The sequence below is a fragment of the Brachyistius frenatus genome, unplaced genomic scaffold (assembly GCF_029030835.1).
Source record: "Brachyistius frenatus isolate BFR_SWC_R1_liver_20210118 unplaced genomic scaffold, ASM2903083v1 Contig_128, whole genome shotgun sequence".
NCBI classification, from domain to species: Eukaryota; Metazoa; Chordata; class Actinopteri; family Embiotocidae; genus Brachyistius; species Brachyistius frenatus.
In genome coordinates, this window is record NW_027210727.1 from 435,123 (window position 1) to 456,258 (window position 21,136).

The 21,136-nt window shown below is 42.4% G+C and overlaps 1 protein-coding gene across 1 annotated transcript; it reads right to left on the bottom strand.

Moving 5' to 3' along the window:
- Window positions 1-368: 368 nt before the first annotated feature.
- mfsd2b (MFSD2 lysolipid transporter B, sphingolipid) lies at window positions 369-19,317 on the bottom strand. Its single transcript, XM_069714237.1, has 15 exons — window positions 19,169-19,317; window positions 18,284-18,643; window positions 14,059-14,184; window positions 13,819-13,943; window positions 9,951-10,074; window positions 7,795-7,873; window positions 7,459-7,640; window positions 5,987-6,077; window positions 4,304-4,425; window positions 3,701-3,784; window positions 2,953-3,036; window positions 2,610-2,719; window positions 1,364-1,507; window positions 955-1,131; window positions 369-767 (listed from the first exon to the last, which is right to left on the bottom strand). The coding sequence occupies exons 2-15, from the start codon at window positions 18,623-18,625 to the stop codon at window positions 719-721; spliced, it is 1,839 nt and encodes a 612-aa protein (XP_069570338.1). The 5' UTR covers window positions 18,626-18,643; window positions 19,169-19,317; the 3' UTR covers window positions 369-718.
- Between the last annotated feature and the right edge of the window lie 1,819 nt (window positions 19,318-21,136).

Consider the following 21,136-nt stretch of genomic DNA (forward strand, 5'->3'; position numbering starts at 1 on the left):
ACATCACAAACATAAGGAGGTCCAAACAGCACAGTTGCTGTGTGCATTTCTCAGTGAACAGAACGTTTTGACACTTTTACTGTAATTATATAGCACTGAGAGGTGTTTTAAAAAATATATATATATAATTTATACAATATGGTACCTTTAAGGGTACCGTAATGTGTTCATGAGAACACAATTCTACATTTGCAACATGGCCAGGCTCAATAATACAACTGACCAGAAGAGTCGGCAATACTCAACACAAACCTCTCTCTCATGGTCATACTGTGTTATTTGGACTCATATTTCACAAAATAAAACATACATCTATGGGTAGATCTCTGAATATTACATTTATGTCCCATTTCACACAGGACCACCTCTTCAGCAAAGAACCACAACACCCACAAATTTATTCTGTCTACCAACCAATCTCTACAACATTTATTCATTTCATATCGTCAATCTTTTTTTTCATGTCATAAATAAATAACGGTGTTGTAGAGCTAAACACAGCAAATAATGAGGTACATTCATTTATATAAATTAGGTAATCTTATCATATATTTATATATCCAAGATGACTATACAGTACATGTGAAAATGAAACAAAAAATGTTTACATTAAAACAATTTTAACTATTTTATCAGTGTAATATACACTAATGAACAACTTTCCAGCTGCAGCACTGGAATCCGTGGCTTCGTGAATTCACTCCATTCAAGATCCAGATCACACGTTACTCAAATCTTCCATTGTTCTGGAGCTGATGCTTTGTTTCCTGTGAGAGACATCAGGATCAGTAATGTTGGGAGTGCAGTTACCCAAGTACAATTTGAGATACTGGTACTATACTCCAGAGCTACAGAAAGTGTGATACAGCTGATGGTGACAAACCGAACTGAATGTGTAAAGAGTTGAAAGGTTAAAGCGTTGCCTTCGGATGTACGCTTGAGATTTCCGCACACCTTAGCTCATCTAGGCAGAGTTTATTCCTGAGCCGCACGTCTTCGCTGATGGGATACAGGAGGAGGATCATCAACCCTGTGACGATGAAGGCCACCGGGGCGGCTCCGATCAGCAGCTTCAGGGTGTACACTACGGGAGCGGGCTGCTTGCAGGCGCCAGTGTCATACCCTGCAAACCTACACACACACACACACACACAGAAAAAAGATGATTTAAAAACAGGTTACAGAAAATCGACATCCAGCCCGCAACAGTGCAAAAGAGCCAACACGAGAGTCTCTGGATGATGAATTATACATCAGACCATCAAACCAGGGTTAGTGCTTTTTTTTTTTTTTTTTTGTGAGGTGTCATGACACGCTCAGTGCAGATCCAGAACATCAACATGTGAGAGTAATGCAGACGTACTCCAGGCAGAGGGTGGACACTCCCAGGGAGATGCCGGCGGCGAACTTGGTGAAGAAGACGTAGAAGGAGTAGAAGATGGCTTCGTGGCCTTTACAGTAGGGGTTGGCCAGTCTGAAGTCGTCCACCACATCTGGTAACATGGACCTGGAGCGCACACACACAAACACACAGAGCTGAATGAAGCGGTTTGATTTTTGTGTGTACTTTATCTTACTTTATGCTGATGTGCGCCTGTGACCTCCCCCACACTCTTACTTTAATTATCTCACACAGCAAGATGCTAGCAACTGATGATGTGAGGTCTACTTATAGCGCTCTGATATACCGGTGGGCTAAAATTACAGGGCTAATAACACGATTAGATGATGAGCAGCGGGCGGTACCGCCGTCCTTGGCCCACAGACAGGATAAACAATCGGCCCCTACCAAAATAAACAGGCCCCCTTGGGAGGCTGTAATTTGGGGTTGAAGGGAGGGGACAGGAGATGAGCGAGGAGTGGTGACGGCCTTAGAAACGACTGGAAAAACAGATGTAGAGATACCGCTGGTGTGGAAGATTTACAGTCGACGCCACCTTTAATTCTTACAAAATGACATCACTTTCATGACCGGGAGGTGACCTGGGTGAATGGACTGCACCCTCGGGGCACCATATCACCACAAGCAGGATGTTAATGCACTACGGTGGCTAAAGGATCAAAGGGGACTAAAAGGAGCACCAGTGCAGAGCAACTGCAGACAGACATATAGCAGGTAAATGTGGATTCTGATATACTTTTATCTTATAATTATGCCTCTGTTTATCCTTTGTAGTCAATTTTGAAGGTGTCTCCACATTAATTAGCAGATGGCAACGATATTAAAGACAGACTTTCAAACTCAGCAACACAGAGGTTTTGGACTGCAGGATTAAACTTGATGAAAAAACTCTTTGTTCATCTGATCTTGTAACAGATGTTTTCATGCTCAAGGGCGTGTTGGTGTTGATTTAGCTCACATCTTTTCCCTTTTTTTATTTGATTGTTCATTTTTTGCGGGGACAGCACACAATTAAAAGTAATTGCACCATAACAAGCAAAAAGCTCATTTGCATCTGAGGTCTGTGTCAGGCAGACGAAAAGAAATCAACAACAACCAAAAAACAGTAATTATCATACACTATATTAAACTATATAAAAAAAGAAAAAAAAACATAATATTTAATCCATATTCAGTGTTGATAAGTGTAACACAATCTGAATCTCACCATGGCAGCAGGAGCGACGCAGCCACACTGAGTCCAGAGGAGACCGCCACAACATAAGCCACCACCACGTTCGGGATGAACACCAGCATCATGGTGAAGGGCATGATCCACTAGATAGACAAACAAACGAGATGTTTTTTATGTGTTTGTTTTGTTTACCTAACATTAAAATGTCTTTTTAAGTCTTTTGATATGCGGCAAGTCTTAAATTTCTCTTTCAAATGTGCCCAGCGGCTTAAGACAAAACGGATTCCACACTCCCAGGTTCATCCACAAGATGGCACAAACATCAAAGTTCAACAGTCAATGTGGACAGCTACCAAAATAAAAACAGTGTAGTCACCGTGATCCCACAAAAGGCGGCCGTCTTCTTGCCAAATCTCTGCAGAAACCATTGCCACAATGGGATGCTTATCACTGCGGAAACCTGGGGAGACATGAGCAAGGAGATAATGTGTAACAGATATGAGTATATCATAAATAAATTAAAACAACAGTAATGGGGAAGGTTATGCAACATTTAAACGTATATATGATGACAATCATGACGACTGTAAGAACAAAAATGTGCAATGAAGTAAGTTTTTTAATTATTAAAATGAAATATTCCTTATATAAAAATATCTGATTCACCTTAAACAGCTGCTATAAATGGTAATGATATTAAAAATTAAAACCCAGACGTTACAGAGTACAAGTTGTTTTTTAAACTCATACCTCAATACTTTCCCTTGCAGAAAAAAAACACACAAGTTTCCCATGTTTTCCACATGGGACACATGTCATCAGATGTATGACATGTTTACCACATGTTTCAACAAATGATAACACGGAGAAAATATGTGGAAAAGTTTTTACATGGGAATCTGTATGGGCTTAAAACATTACATCATTTAAATGTTCCAAAACCACGTTTCCCGTGGGCAAAACACATGTTTCATATGTCGCATGTGATCGCATGACTTTTTGCACGTGCGAAATCCATGTGTTTTTTTCTGGAAGGGCTTGTATTTTGCAGAAAAGTTCAATGTTGCAATTGTTTGGGTGCTTAAGAGGTGAATCAGAGTTACTGCTTCACTCATTGTACTCACCAGGATGGTCAGCACAATGTTCTGGAAGTGATCCCTCAGGTCGGCGGCGTAAGTGCAGAAGAGGACAAAGTTGCTCTGTACCAGCTGCAGAAAGCAGAGCTCAAACGTTCAGTTATTCATTCTTGTCTTGTCTACTCAGCACTGTCGTTGAGGCACTCAGCCTGCTGCTACGAGTGCCAAACCAAATGACTGGAGAAGCTGCTGACGGTGTTTTGCTGTGATTTATTCCCACTCCGAAGCTCACGGATGACAACTGACACATCCGCTGAGATGAGAGGGTGAAAATGTACAGAAACCCATCCGATGCAAAACTTAGACATTCTGCAATAATTCAAACAGCCTAAAGCCGAGGCGTCAAAACTGCAGCATCTGTGTGTGAGTGACGGACAGACGGCGAGAAGACGCTGCGCCTGTATCACTCTCGACAGTCCTGAGACTTAAAACACACGCTTCAAACCGTGAGCGCTCAGTAAGTGCTCTTCTACGTTGATCAAATCAACATTGAGCGCCAGCTATTCTCCGCCGTTTTCAGGCTCCCACGGCTGGCTTCATTTACTGTAACGCACATGTCATGTCTGAGAAGTGCTTCATAAATAAATTTACCTGAATGGCGACAGTGATGAAGAGGAATGCAGCGGTTAGAATGAGGTATGGCCCGTGTCTCATCACCAGGATGAAGGCATGGTGGAAGGGGATCTGCTTCTCTGTCTTTGGGGCATACGGATCTGAAACAGATACACGTGGAATATGAATATGAGTATGCAGCGGATCAAATAACATGCAGTAAGGGAAAGGTGATATATTGGCTCACAGGCAGTGCTGGAACTCCCCCTGCATTGCAGTGGATGCTGTTTAGCCGACTGAGAGGTGTCAGAATACGAGAACCAACACTGCCACATTCCCAAAAAATAATTTTATATATGTACATATCTGTCTGTCAGATGTAGCCCACTATGCAGTGGTATTGTGTCGTCATTGACAACCAATTTGTTTTATCTTGAAAATATACATACAGATAAAGCTGTACAGAAACAAAAAAAGGTGCAGCAAATCTACGATAATCAATGATTTTTTTTTTTTTAACTTTATCCAATAGCTATTATGCAACAAAGGTCCTGAGACAAAAGATGCCTGGGGACCTTTGAATAAATGTTGCAATTGTGTGGATGCATCATAAACCATTAGCTCGAAGGGATGCCACCTGGCCACTAATTTGTTCCTAACTAAACTGTGCATTGATTTATGTGTGTGTTATTTTTCAATAAATCATTACATAATAATATCCTAAAAGAAATTGGAAAAGAAAATGTCCCAGACCGAAAGGTAAGAGCCTCAATTAGGGCTGGTTTTCAATACATATACCAAAACTGCTACCATAACTTCCATACTATTTCCTGAACAACTAAGACGTGCAGGTTGCTAAAATGTAGTTTGAAAATAGAAATAAGGCCTGGGACATATTGCATGCGTGGCGTGTGCGTGGCGGTCATGCAACATCTTAATTTCCATTTTGGTACGTATGTTAAGAGGTTAGAGCAGCAATACGTGTCACACTTGAGTCATGCCTCGCGTTTGTTGCACGTAATCTAGAGAAGAGATGAGACGTCTATTTCTCACGTGATGAGGAGGCTTCTCAGCAAAAATACGCAGTAAAAAGATCTGTGACCACACGTGCACTATATAATGATAGCAGAAGCCCAAAGTGGTCTTGACACATTATGCCAATAATCAAACAGGTGAAGGTTTGTATTTTCCTGATGCAGCTATCCGTCTCCGATTCATGTCTGTTTGTGTGCTTGTGCCTTAAGGAGGGTAAACAAAAATCACGTGACTGCTTTTAGGTTACAACTCTTCACTTGTTGAACCTCAAACGTTCGATCACTGATGGCCGTTGCCCAAGATAAACTCAATGAGGAATGATTCTGCCGGCAGTAGCAACGCTGCAGCAGACAAGCTGGCAGTGTGGACACACACATGAGCGATCCGCAACACTACAGCGAAGCAGACGTATCGTATATTTCCTTGCAGGCAGTATATCCCAGGCTTATTGTGTTATCATGTTATTTTATCTACCTTGCCGGCCCTTCCAAGTTGGAAATGCAGTATGTATGGGCTCATTGACACTGATGAAAAAAAAGTTAACAAGTGCAAGAGTAAATTCTGTGGAGTGCCCTTTAAATACTTAATCAGCTTTTTAAATAGTTGACAATTCATTTATTTGTCAATAAAATAAGTCAATTAGCCAACGAGGTGTTCGCTCTCAGACATCAAAAAGAAAAGTCTCACCATCTCTCTCTTTGACTCCCACGAACATCACCACGGTGCAGATAACGAACACTCCTCCGATAACACCTGCAGCTATCATGTACACCTCCTTCTGCAGAGAGAGAGAACAGACATACAGTGTAGTCTACATGCATCCATCTCTTCTCACACAGGCGGCACAATCCAGTCTATTCTGAGGCTTTCCACAATCTTTAATTCATAATGTTCTCAAATGCCTAAAAAATTTAGGTGCTTCATTTCGACATGCTATGCATCCATTCTGGGACCAAATTGCCACAGTAGGTGTCTCTGTTTTTACCCAAAATGGTGGATACATTTATTCTGTTCCTTTCAGATCTTCCTTATTCTAACACTTATCAGTGTGTGATTTATTGCTTGTGACTTTGCTGTGTGGATTTTAAGCTGCACAGCCTGCCGTGCACATTTCACTGTGCAGATACAAGCATAAACAGGAAGAAACCTCAAGTAGATCTGTATCCAAAAATACATCCTTAACTGTTTTAGTGCCGTATCCCAACAGGAACTGCTCTGCCTTGAACCACCTCTGTTTGTTTGCTATTTTTTTCCACATGGTTCAGCACAGCAGTTCATTATTATTTATGCACATCAAACACTCCCTGTTTCCGAGGGCACACTGCAGTTTGCCCAGACGGTGTGCCACCCTCACCAGCGACCACAGAGGAATCTAGCGGGTGGCTGCAGAGGGTTTGGCGTGGTGAGTGGGTCGCCCCGATAGGGTTCACCCAAAATCCAAATGGAAAAGGAGCATTTGAAGCCCGAATAGCTGCGGTGCAACCCAAAATCCAACACAGGACAGTTTGGACTCTGGCCCTGTTTCATCTTCACAAAAAGTCCCATGATGGATTCACAGCAGCAGCCATGTTTATTCACAGCTCTGCAAACTGAAATGAGGACATGAATGTGTCCTGTCAAGTTCCTTTCCCTCCAACTTTAAGCTAAGCTGCAGCCGCCTTGAAGGGAGACTAATATTTCCAACATATTGAATCTGGGGTGCCTTCACATGTTCTGGGTGAGCTATAAATAGGCCTAATGACTTGCAGGCCGTGGGGACCCCTCGATGCAATAGGGAGCCTGATGTGAGGGAGGTGCCCCCTTTGTGGTCCAGAGTGGGGAGCTGGCACAGGATGTTGGGTTCAGATATCAAACAGTGGCGTCTCCTTTCAATCCCACGGGTTACACGGGTTAAAACATGAAGCCACTTTGGATGTCAGAACCTGCAGACAGTCTGTAAATACAGAGCCAATTTTCAACAATCTTCCTTTTCATTTAATGCTGTTTTTGTTTTTTTTAATTTTCAACCTCTAAGATTTTGCAAAAGTAAACCGCCCTGAGCACACAGCGAAACTCTAAGTTTAGCGAGAACATTGTTGACAGTCCAAGTTATTTTCAAACTAACTCTTTGGCCTACTTTTAGCACACCTGGGTTCCTGGCTCGGCACGGTGACACTTACAGCGTGTGACAGGTAGTCCTGCGAGCGCACCAGACTCTTGACGATCTCTGCCCCGCTGCTGTTGCCAAGGTAACTGGCAGACATGTTGTGAGTAGGGCAGTGCTTCAGAGTGTGAGCGCTGGCCACGATCTGGCCCTGGATGGCGGCGCCCACGAGCGTCCCCAGCACCTCCATTGTCATTCCTGTCATCACACGAGCAGCATTCAGCTCTCAGATCCAACACTTCAAAGTAAATCACTCATTCTTAACCGGAGCTGGTGAAAATAAAAATGCTGGTTCACAGATAAATTCAACCCTGCTGGCATGAAGAACTTTTTGCGTATTAAAAGAGCTTACGGTAGGCAGTGGCCGAGTCTCTTTCCTCCTGGTCGGTGCTCAGGAACATGGTGAGAGCAGAATAAGGCACGTGGAAACACTGCAAAGGAGCAGAAAGACTTAGTTATGGCACAGCAGCAGTCAGAAAGTTCCAAAAGTCTCATGAGGAGGGAAAGAGGTAATGAACGAATGAAAGTTTACCACTTTGGTCCAGACTGAAATATGTCAGCAACTACCAAAAAGGCAGACATCAAATTTTGTGCAGACATTAATGTCCTCCAGAGGATGAATCCTATCGATGAGGTTGACATTTAGGTTTTGAATGGAACTTCTCAATAATTAAAAGAAGGATAGCCATGAAATTCCCAACACATATTTATGCCCCCCTAAGAATGAATATCAATAAATTTGGTGATCCTAATTACTTTTCAACTAATGCCATCATCAGGTCCAAATTTTAATTGATGAAAATGTTATTTCAGTGAGACCAGTGAATCCCAAACTGTACTTTGTGGTTTACAAGATCTTTGCTGAAAGATCTAACAATTGCACTCCAACCGGCCCAAGTCAAAAAAGAAATTGTCATTTAATTTAGTTTTATTACAGACAACTATCATTACATAAACACACAACATTACAATGATGTAGTTATAGCCACATGGGGTGACATCACGGCATGACGTTAATGTTAGCTTTATTCGGATTAAAACTTGTTATGTTAGGTGTTTATTTTAGCAAGCAGAATGAGTTGAATTTTAAACACTTAAAACACGTTGGTATCTACAGTCTGAAGTGGTACATGGGAAATTTGGTTTGGTACAGTACATGGTCTGAAAAGCTCTGGTTGAGACAAAAAAAAACCTCATGGCATTCCCTTCTTCCTATAGCTGTGTTTCATGCTAAAAATATCAGCATGCCAAACTAAGATGGTGAACATGGTAGATATACCTGAAAAATATCAGCATGTTAACATTGTTATTGTAAGCTGGAGCTAGTATTTAACTCAAAGCACCACTGTGTTTCCAGCCTCACATTGCTGCTAGGATGGCCGTAAACTGTTATGTACTGAATCTGCCTTACAATATAACAGGGAACACCCTCTGTGACTTTTATCTACATGTTCCAGTGAAAACGCAGATGCAAAAAAACACAGTATATATATCACAAGCAATCTCTGCACTTTCCATGTTGGCCAACCTCAGGTCTGTTTTCTCCTTCCTCGCCACCTCTCCCAGAGAATAGGCGAGCAAACCAAGTCCGGCTTCACTTTGTAATTTACACAAGGGCTCAGTCAGCACTGCGGCCAAATGAGCATGCAAAGCCACAATGAAAATAAATGTGGCTGAGAAAGGATTTGTTTTTTTCAGCCATCGCTCCTATGCAGCATGTCATTTACTGGATGCAAACATTTATAGAAACGAATCTGCTTAACTGTCCCATACAGATGGAAGTGAGAACTGATAAATTTGATGGAAACTTATTATTATCTGATTGCATTAAACAGATGATACACTGCAGTCTAACCTCTGTTTACAGACTGCAACCCCTCTGCATGATGACAGCTGCCCTTTCCCAGCAAACCTCACACAAACACACAGCCAGAGACAATGAAGGGCGGCTAAAAGTGGCAACCAGCATTTACCCGGCAGGAGGTTCCTGGCAGGACTGACCGTATACTTATCAAGTAGTTAGAATGAGATGCCATTACAGCTGACCGCAGTGTGGCCGCAGTGGTCTACATGCTCTGTAGCACATGTTATATGGGTTACCCCAGAGCTAGAACAGAGAGGGAGATGGAGAGAGATGGTCTGGGCCATAATAACAAAAGGGAAACTAAATAAGTACACTTCCTCACTGAGGTGAGACGTCTAAACGCTCCAGGCTCTAATCTACTGCTTGTCTCACAAATCAAAGTGCAAATCCTACCAGGAGCTGTCGGAGCCTGGCATGAGATGACAGCAATCATCTCGACTTTAAACATTGTTTTTCTGCCTTTTGTCTATACGTTATGTAATAAGTTATCTGTAAGACTGCATCAATCAGAGCTTCTATCTCCTGCTTCCACTTCCAAGTCTCTTTTTGAACTTCATGCGACGCCCTGCTGAGGTATCTGAGGCATCATATGCCAGCTTGCATTTCTTAAAAAAAATAAAAATAATAAGTGCATGCATACTTACAGTGATGAGAGTTTGGTAGAGGCAGTAGAAGCCGAGGTACCAGACGAACCGGCCGCTGCCGAATGGAGGGACGAACCAGAGGTAGAAGTACGAGACCACCAGGAACGGAGTGCAGCCCACCATCCTGGAGAAAATAAAGAAAACAATCAAACGGTGTTTTTTTTTTTTTTTTTTTTTTTAAGAAACTCGAATCAAAAATGGAAAATTGTGTTTTTTAATTGAATTCATAGCAACCACCATCACCATGCGAACCAGCCACATTAGGACCAACAGTGGTGCTCTTATGTAATTTCCATAGCACAGTAAAATCACGCCATATTTCTGGCCGATTACAGTGGAGTTAAACTGATTGCGAAATGATTATGTCGTTGTAAGTATGATAGGAATCTGTCCTGGGAGGGAAGGACGAGCAAGGAAATACCACAATATTTTAAACTCACATAGCGCTGAAAGATATACACAAACACACAACACACACACACACACATGAATATGTAGCACATACTCAAGCAAACGCAGCATGAAGCAATTCTGCTGTGTTGTGCTTTTCTCAGAACTTGGAGTGGTCTAGTATATGGGCCATGTATAATTCATAAGTAAACAACTGGTATGTATCATTATGGTGAAAGGGAACAGCTGTGTGTTTCAAAATGAAGAGGGAAAAAAAGGGGCAGATTATAGATGATCAACGGTATGACTTGTCTGCAAACACCCATATATCATCCTCCTTCCCTTCAAAGAGCAAATGGTGTTTGTTTGCGTGGTCTACAGACGGGAATAGCAACATCTACAGGTAAGGAAAAAAACAGGGGGGTGATGGAATATAGGTGACAGTGACAAAAACCAGCAGAGGTTCTGACCTCTGACCTCCTCTCCACCAGGATAGAGAAAGTGGGAGAAAGAGGTAGAGAGAGGCCGGTTTACAGTCATTTCTGGCATCATCCAGGCCCGGCCACCTCACTCTCCTCCTGATTGTTTGCTCAAACAAAGGCGGCTCACAACGCTGGTGCTGCAGTATTGACCGCTTGGTCATGGGAGCGTTGAAAGGGCCCCGGGGGGTCCGGTGAATGGGACAGTGAGAATGTTCCTGCAAGATGACTGTGTTCAGGGGGGGAGGCAACAGAGGCACAAACACTCGCATACCTTCTCCCACGTTATTGCACGCACGAACACACAGTCACACCTGTCCCAGTCGTTTGCGCAGTCTTAATTAAAGCGGAGCCGGCTGATAAGAAGCTGACACTTAAAATTCTCTCCTCACCGACTTGTTGGGCACACTCGCAGCATGTTAATTAGAGGATGTGCACTGGGGCAGGAGGGATTTGGAAGAAGTCTTGTAGGTCAGGATGAGCTTTCCTGGGTGATTTTAGGCTTAGCAGTGTTCATATACCCCCGTGGTGCCAAAAGTAAGTAAGTGATGGGATGTACAAATTACTTTATATGGCTGCTATTTTGTATTTCTACTCCACTACAATGTAAAAGGAATATATTGTACTTTTGTTTTAATCCACTATATTAATTTGACAGCTGTAGTAAGTAGTTACTGATTCAGCCTTACACCTCTACACTTCAACACTGTCTCACTAACAATGAACTGTATTTAAAACAAAAGATAAACGGATGTAACCGAAGCAGAGATATTATCTTTTTTATTTCACAGATTTCTTGTCGAAACCTGCCACAATGCTCGAACACTCAACTGCGGATAGTTCAATGAGAGAATCGTTAGTTAGTTTTTGTGAGGAGCTTTCAAAGCCAATCTGATAAGCTGGTGTCAATATTATTAGCTCTGAAATCAACTGTCTTGGCAGTTTTGATAAAAAGGACGCAGATCTGCTGATGCCTTTTGATGGCATAACTGACCATCCATCCAACACGGTGGTCAGTGTGAAAACTATCATGTAATAGATTATTTTCACTGCAGACATTTTTGACTTGTCACAGTCGGTAATGCCCAGGTGTATTAATGAAGACTCAGTTGCATTTAGTGATCCCAGTGAACCGTACCAGCGGCAGAACGAGCATGCACAACAGCAGGACCTCACCTGTGTGGAATGCAGTCATCATTAATGAACCTGTGCTTTCCTTACAAGGACATGCCTGCCGTGAAAAAGGTCTATGAATCAAATGGCGGTGTGGTCGACAGCCAAGTGGTTGTTAAGATTGAGATGAGTGGTTTGTAGTGTGTGTGTTGTGAGCTCTTCTAAAACAGTAGTGTTTACCTAACTGTGTGTAGCACATGGATGTTACAGATCAACAGTCGAGTGGTTACTTATCCAAAAAACATATAATAAGATATCAGTCACAGGGATTAATTACTAATTTACTTTTGATAGATTTGACTGTACTTCCTACATTTTGCTGATGATACCTTTGTATTTTCAAGTAAGTAAACTTGTGAATGCAGGACTTTTACTCGTACTACTGCATTTTTTTGTATTACTTTACTCGGGAGGGGGGGGATTTTGGACCAAAAAGACTCCATCCTAAAGAACTCAGGGCAACAGATACAGATCGCTTCACGTCTGGCTGTTGATGTATCAGCCAGACAGAGAACAGCACTTCCTGCTGAGGGGACTTTCCAAATGGGTTAAAAAGTGGCAGAGATATACTTTTAAATACATATACCGCACATTCACATGGACACACACAAGCAAGAACACACACACACCTACAGTTTCCCGGGGGTAATCAAGGCTGGGTTTACATCAGCATCTGTCTGCTACAGAGTGCGGCTGGCTGGCCACAGTGGACTTGGTCCCCCTCCAGCACTGTCAGCTTGTGTGTAATCTATGGTTTATAATGGGGTAGGCATTACATACTGCCAGTGTAATTACAGTAAGTGTCACACAAATGTGTTCAAAAGACACATACTGCACAGACACATGCTTAGCTGCTTATAAAATCATCTGAAAATGTCATTTAATGGAAATGGGGACGATTGCTTCATATAATCCAGAGTCACAATGTAAAAATGCAGCCAAAGCCGCTGAGATACTGAGGAGCATCTCGCAGGCGAAGAAAAAGAAGCGGTGTCATGGTCTAATGTGAAGTGGGGTGTTACATAAAGGTAATAAAATGTAATTGAGCGCCACGCAGCAGATGATTTATGAAAGAATGCAGATGAATTTCCTCATCTATTGTCTGACATCAGAGGGTGAAAAAGCAGCTCACGCCCCTGAAGCCGACTGGCTGGATGGGTGATCAGAGGGAGTATCAGGAACAACAAATTATAGAACAATGGCTGTTTATCCAGCGTAATCCTCAGGTGAGAGTCTGGAGCCTTAGAATAATTTCCAAACCACACAAAACTGGGTTACATCGCTTGTTTTTGTTGAGATTTTGTACAATTATTAACATCACGTAGCGACCATAATTATGTCTGAGAGAGTGGGAGCAAACCAAAACATGTTTCATAAACCATATATAAATTACGGTCCTTTTCACGTAAGCTTGGCCATATGTCAGAAGGAAATCAAGAATAGATATTTTCAAGTGACTGCTAAGTAAAGATTTGCAAAATGGCAATATCATTGTATAAGAGAGTATATGTTGTTTAGGTTGTGATGTTAAAGCGTAAATTTGATGTCTTTAGTACCATTAGGGAATACAATTTTATCAACTCACTTAATGTTTGTAGATCAGGACTGCCTCTACCTGGGTGTTTGTCATATTTTGCAATATTGATGGTCATATATTGAAATCATGAGTCATTCCCTGAAATTCCTTCAAATTCTAATCATTGAGATGGATAATCTGAAATATTTTCAGCTTCATTATATTAGCTCTGTCATGATCGCTCATAGAAAAACATCACAATTAAAGCAAAACACATGATTTTCCTTGATAGTGGGAGCAGGGAGCTCACCAGGGCATGAGTCTGCCAATCTTGGTCCATCTGCTCTTTGTAATGAAGAAACCAACGACAGGGTCGGTCACTGCTCCCCAAGCTTTTCCAATGAACAGCACCATGGAGGCCTGGAAGGCGTTGATCTGCAGAGTGAGACAGGGACAGGTTGGACACAAAACTCCCATTTATCCTGTTTATTCACGTATGGAAACCACACACACTCTGTTGCACTTTCACATTGTCTTCCAACTCATTCACCTGAGCGACATCAAGCAGGTAGATTTGCAGGAAGAAGGCGGTGGCGCTGGCAGCCACCTCCTTGGGTGCGCCGCCGATGGCGAAGCACACTTTACTGCATAATGACAACTTCTGGCTCAAGACGGTCTGTGAAGACAAAGGTAAAAAGAGAGACCAAAAAAATGACTTTAAGATAAAGAATGATATCATAGAAAGTCAGGCTGCTAATGAACACATTTACTTTTCTCTTTGTAAACATTCTAATCACTCTATCTGCATTTATGGACACAAATTGTTTGCAAGTCACATATTTGTGGATGTCATCGTACATTCATGGCAAAGGAAGATAATGTGACTCATTCTGTAACTGGATGTGAGGGGTGATTTAATTAAATTCCCTGTCATCTCTGTCTATAAAAAACCATTACACCATCTGCAAAAATACCTTTGGTGCCATTTCAGGTTCTGCAGAAAGAACTTCTTCCCAGAAACACAAAAGAAGGTGTGTCGCTCTCAAATAAATCAGGCCTATGCGACCAACTTCTGACTCACAAATAGTGAATCCTGTAGTCGTTCATATCTGAATTCTATTTCAAGTGCTCCAAAAATATCCCAATGTCTCTGTGATTCAGTGATTCCGTGTAAAGGAGAGCCTGAAGTGCTCCCACGTCGCACCGTCTCTGCTGTGATTTATGTGGAAGATGTGTACATCTGCTTTCTCATGAATTCAACTTCACAAGTTGTCTCCCAACTGCAACCTTAGATCATCAGATCTCTGCATCTTTTTATCCATAAATTAGACGTTCCTCCAGCTGACAAAGATGCACATTTATAAGTGTGTGTGTGTGTGTGTGTGTGTGTGTGTGTGTGTGTGTGTGTGTGTGTGTGTGTGTGTGTGTGTGTGTGTGTGTGTGTGTGTGTGTGTGTGTGTGTGCAATAAAAAGAGATCAGAAGGAGACCCCCTTCCGGCTGTTAGCATTGTGGTCTGTCTGTGCAGACACTGAGACCCATGGAGGAGCCTGAGAAACCCACCGAGTCATCCACAGCTCTGTTTCCTTCTCTTTGCTCTGCTAAAACCATCAGGCACGTGACTCTGTGTGTGTGTGTGTGTGTGTGTGTGTGTGTGTGTGTGTGTGTGTGTGTGTGTGTGTGTGTGTGTGTGTGTGTGTGTGTGTGTGTGTGTGTGTGCGCGCGCGCGCGCACGCATGTGTGTAGCAAAGGGGCGAGCTTTCATCTTCAGACATGAATAGGACGAGACACCACAGTCTAGGGAGCCCAATATTTACAACTGTCTCCGAGGTTGTGCACACATATCACCCTTTGCCTTTTCCTCCTTCTGTATAACCTTTGGTGTCAGACACACACACACAGACACACACACAACACAAAGTCCCTCCACATCCAGCAACCAAGCTCGACCCACTGCTACTCCCCCTCATAGCTTTATGAAGGAAGGAAATCACCAAAGTAACCGCAGCCACGGCGGACACACTGTTATTATCCGCCTCACGTTTTCTCTTCCTCCTTCCTTTCGCCCCATCAAAACATGGAGGGGCTGCAGAGCGACAATTACCAGGAGGGGTGTGTGTAATTATTCAATCGCAAGACAAGCGGGTCAGAGGTAAGTAAAGGCTGCGCGGCGGTTCTGACTTCAAAACTCTCTCTTCTTCCACTCTCACTGCAATTACCCCTAATTGGAGAGAAAAATCAAAGTCTTTGGTGTTTGGAGAGAAATGCTTAACTGATGATGTGCAAAAAGACTCTCTCTCTCTCTCTCTCTCTCTCTCTATGAGTCACTCTAAACACTTTTCCTTCCCTCCAAAAATCTTACACTCAATCTTTCATTACTGAGTTCTTATCATCAAAGAGGATAAACAGGATATCCCTTCGACTGTTGTCTAGATGCACAAACACAACCACATACACATAATTCAACACACACACACACACACACACACACACACACACACACACACACACACACACACACACACACACACACACACACACACACACACACACACACACACACACACACACACACACACATATCTATATATATATACATAGGCTGCAGAGAGACTGGCTCAGTATAAAGGGAGCATCTGCAGAGTTCAGACAGTCAACGAGCAAGGGACAAGGACAGATAAGACTAATCTCTAAAGTTAATGAATCCTTAACCATTAAAGGCAAAACAGTTTAAATCAGGAATGAGCATAATTAAAGAAGGTGTGGAGGGGGGGGGGGGGGGGGGGGCTTGAGCCTACTAAGATATATTCTCAAAAAAGATAAATAAGAGAAACAGACACTGAACGTTTGCATGCTAATGTTAAGCTGGTAAAATGGATCCATAAAGCAGTTTAAATGTTGAATGAATCGGTGGAGGATTTTCTGCCAATTCTGGGTATCAAGGTCAGACCGCAGATTCCAGTTAGAGTCGAATCAACAACTGGGGCTTTGTGCCCTCAATTCAGATTATGGATTATGAGTATGACAGTTGATTATGTCAGTGGTGATGGCAAGCCGTTAAAATGTCAACAGTAGCCTGGTGACACTGGGAGGACAGTCGCACGGAGTCAATGCAAAACTCCAAAGAAAGATTTATGTAATCTTTCTCTTAGAAATGCTCCATATGCACAAAGCTCTGTGAGCTTTATGTTTGAGAAGTTTTTCATGTAGAATTTGTTGTGGCATTTTAGCATCCTTGTAAATTAGTTTTCTCCTAATTTACAAGGAGAGAAAACTCCTATATCAATGAGCCACTCAAGGATGCTTAAATGACACATATGTCAAATTCCTTTTGTGCTCATTTTTTTTTTTTTTTTTTTTTTTTTTTTACTGTTTTTTTTGTACAAAAAAACCAGTCTTAGATTTCAGGTGTCAGATTCCAACTCCATAGAGTCAAAGTAAACCAAAAAGCTCTGCATATTTGATGGAGGTTTGGCAGACCAAACAGTGGCAGAACTGGTTGGATTGTGTCCCCCCCCCCCCCCCCCCCCCCCCCCCCCCCCCCCCCCCCCCCCCCCCCCCCCCCCCCCCCCCCCCCCCGATGTAATGCCGTTTCGCAGACACCCTGAGCTCATGCAGCAAAACAGAAAATTAGTGACTAACTGTCACAGTACTATGACGCCATTTGTCTGCAAAACCTGGTGTCAACCTTCATAAAGGGACAATACACCAGGTAAAGATCGGGGTTGCCTGTCTTTCATTTACTTGAGTCGACAGCCTGTGGGCCATGTGAGGAGCAACGCACGCAGCTCCTCGAACTTCAGCCGGCTCACAAATACAAACACACAAAAGACTCACTCACTTAACACAGCCATCCTACTAGGGCTGGGCAATATGGACAAAACCAAATATCACCACATTTTTTACTAGATACCTTAATATCCATAGAGCTTTTGTAGGGATGACTACACTTTCACAAATTATTTACGCAATGAGATTTTTGTATACTTCTCAGTAATGTGAATATAATGTTTAAGTGGTTAAAGGCAAACAATAGAACAGTCTGGTGAGTTAAAAAAATGACATTAGTTTACTGTAATGCAACCTTTAAAACCAGTGACAATGATCATGATTCTATTATCCACAATCTAAGATGGTGTCTTCTCATATAGGTAGGTAGGTAGGTAGGTAGGTATATACTTTATTAATCCCCGAGGGGAAATTTTTAATCATGATATCAATGTAATATCAATACATTGCCCAGCCCTACATCACACCTAAATGACAATTACATTACTGTATGTGGCTTTTATAAGGTTAAATGATAAATGATCTTCAAACTTGAGTAAGTCCTCCCTTTCTTATCACTGTCTTGTTTCCTATTATGTTTGTGATAACAACTGTCTCCATCACAAAAGTCCACTGATATTGCCGAGATCAGACAAAAAAAAGCAATCATCCAGGAGGTCTTCCTGTCAATCGGAACAACCTTTCTCAAATGAAAAAAATCAACTTCCGAGTCCACTATCTGAGGGGATTACAATTCACGCGAAAACAATGGAGCAGATTAATAACAAACAGATAAAGAGATCACACTTTCTATCTTTTTTTTCTCTCCCCATCCAATCAAGTCACTCACAGTCAAACTAAGGCGCAAAAATATCCCCAGATGACATCGATCATCTAAATTACCTGCCAGACATCCGGTGTCAAAAGAAAGGTCAGTTGTAACAGTGCCAGGATGAGATGACAACCTGTAGGACAACACAAAGGACGCAACAAGAACAGATGACCTCACCTGCTGAGACGTTTTGGGGAACAGCGGTTCACTGGGCTTGATGAGCTTCCCCGCGGAGCCCTGCACTCCCCTCTCTCCTTTGGTCATGGCTGAGAGACTGTGCGTGAGGCGACAGCCGTACCTCTGCGACTGTGTGTGCGAGGGCGCGCTGAAGTGAGTGTGACTGTGACTCCTGGTGTGAGCGAGAGCGCGAGGAGCCTGCCACTGGGTGGTGTGTGTCAGAGGCTGGAACTGGATGTGGCTCTGACTCCGGGTGTGTGTGTGGTGCGCGTGAGTGACAGCTCCGGAGGCAGGGAGCTCCTCCTGCTCTTCTGTGACAACTCTGCTGCTTTCTGCCGCCATTCACATGCTGCTTGTGCCCTGGAATGAGGCCAGGAGGGAAGGGCAAAGTCAGTTAGGCATTGTCATATTCACATATGCAAAAAAAAAAAAAAAAAGAAGCACTCAATCACATACAAGCAAAAAAAAAGCGGGCATGTAAACACACACATTTATGTGCAGTGACAAAGACTATGCTGTTTGGGTACGTGCGTAAAAACGCACACAAATGGGACAATGCACATTAATTGAAAATACAACAAGAATGTCTCACAAATGCGCACATTCACAAACTACCTTAAATAACCCTTTAAAATATAACCTTAATAAAAGCAGAATGTAATTCAGGATACCATCATGCTCTATTTGATCTTCTTGCTGAGCTGGTTTTGAGAAAGAACAAACATGGGCGCAAACGCACCGATGTCCCGTGCAGGAGTGTGCTGTCTACCCTCCTCTTACTATTACTGTAAGTGCATCCACCAGCCGCCACTCTACACACCTGATAAGAACACTGAGGCATTTACACACATAAAAAATGGGCAGAAAACACAAATGTCATCTTACCCCGTGATGATGGAAAATCAGCCGGTGCTGTCAGTAAGATGGTCAGTTTGGTCTGTGCGGTGATCTGCAAGTCAATCAATCAGTCAGTCAGTCTGACGGACAGGATGAGAAGGAGACTGCGGAGGATGAAGATGGTCTGCGCGTCTCCACTCCTGTTTTCATTGGAGTGACGGTGCTGCGCCCTGCAGCGGCCGTGGTGGTATATGACATACCCGGTTGCATGTAGCCTGTGTGTGTGTGTGTGTGTGTGTGTGTGTGTGTGTGTGTGTGTGTGTGTGTGTGTGTGTGTGTGTGTGTGTGTGTGTGTGTGTGTGTGTGTGTGTGTGTGTGTGTGTGTGTGTGTGTGTGTGTGTGCATTTGTGGGGGGATTATGGTAGGATTTGGTCTGACTCCAGCGATGTGTGTTTTGGATGGGACAATGCACCAAGTTGTTTTTCATGTTAGTCCTGTTATAATAGTGGCATTCTTATTTGAATCTCAGGTTATAATCCCTTTAATTTTTATAACACTCTGCAATTGGATAGAAAAGACAAGGTTTATATAAATGATTTTCTTGGCTCCTATGATCAAACACTCCTCCACGCTTGGTGACTGCAAAAATCTTGAGTGCCTTCTTATTCACACAGGTGACATATTCCAGTCTGCGTGAATGACATTCTCACGAAGCGGTGGCAGCTGAAGGAGGAATGTGTACAATGCAGTTTGGTTTCATTTAACTGGAAAAAAATTACCTGTGTGATTATTAGTAACAGGAAGACGGAAAGGTGTGTGTGACAGATCTAAGTGCTCAAGCATCCAGCTGCATATTTATCAGACTGTGTCAGCATCATTATCATCATCAATCATTATCCAACTTGTCATGATCTCTTAGTGAAATTTAGTAGGTTGTAGTGACTTTGTCCTTACATTACAGCATTTCTACGTGTTACTGCATTAAAATGTTATATTCCAGGAGCAATGTGGTCTGTAACCCGGTGTACATGTTTTTTATATCCTAGTGTGGACCAAAAATTCAATACACACCCACCCATGGGGACAGTGTGTCATTGTGGGGATAAAAAAAAATGCAGGACCCCAGAAGTCCAGCCTTATTTTTGAAAACTAAAACTTGGTTTTACGGTTAAGGTTAGAATTAGGTTAAGGTTAGGGTAAGGAATGCAATATGTCAACAAAAAAGGGGCACTGCAGTGTTTTGACATTGTACTTCCATAAAGTTGAGAGACTCACAAGAGACTGATTGATAACAGAATGGTCAAAACTGAAGCAGCAGAAGATGAGAAATCAAGACTTTCAGTCTTTAGTAAGCTCCAAAACGAAATCTTTTTATTGCAAAGGCTTCAAATAATGACTAGAATGAGTGTTGTTCCACCTGGTTTGACTGTTATCAGACTTGCAATTAACATTATCTAACAGATATGGTTGATTTGTGGGTTCAGGCAAATATCATGGTTTGGATGTCAAGGGGTAGCCAATGTTACATAGGCTGTGTCACTTAAACTTAAAAAAATTAACATTAGTTACTTGCTCATAAATACTACAGCCAATGTAGGTCATAAGTAGGTTTAGTGGGTACATATATTTGGGACAGTAGTTTGATGATAACCACTTATTCAAAAGTCCGAAAACAGTCGTTCAAACTGAACATTGCCATACTACTTCCTGGTGTGACGTCTTCAGACCACCCCTGCCTTCTCCATACCTTCACTTCTTCTGAGATCTCATGCTTCCTGTTTGTAGTGCAGAATTTCTGCATGAGAAGTGAACTGAACTTCAATTATACAGATGATGGACTGTCCCTTTAACTGGATTTTGTTTTACTTTATTCCCTGAATTCTCAGAATGTTTTGCAGGATCAAGGCATCACTCTCATCTTTATTGCAGCATTACCATTTTGCTAACATTACAGACCCTTAATCCTATGAAATAAAATATTTCTTTTTGGAGAAACCGTTCTTGAGCTCGACCCTG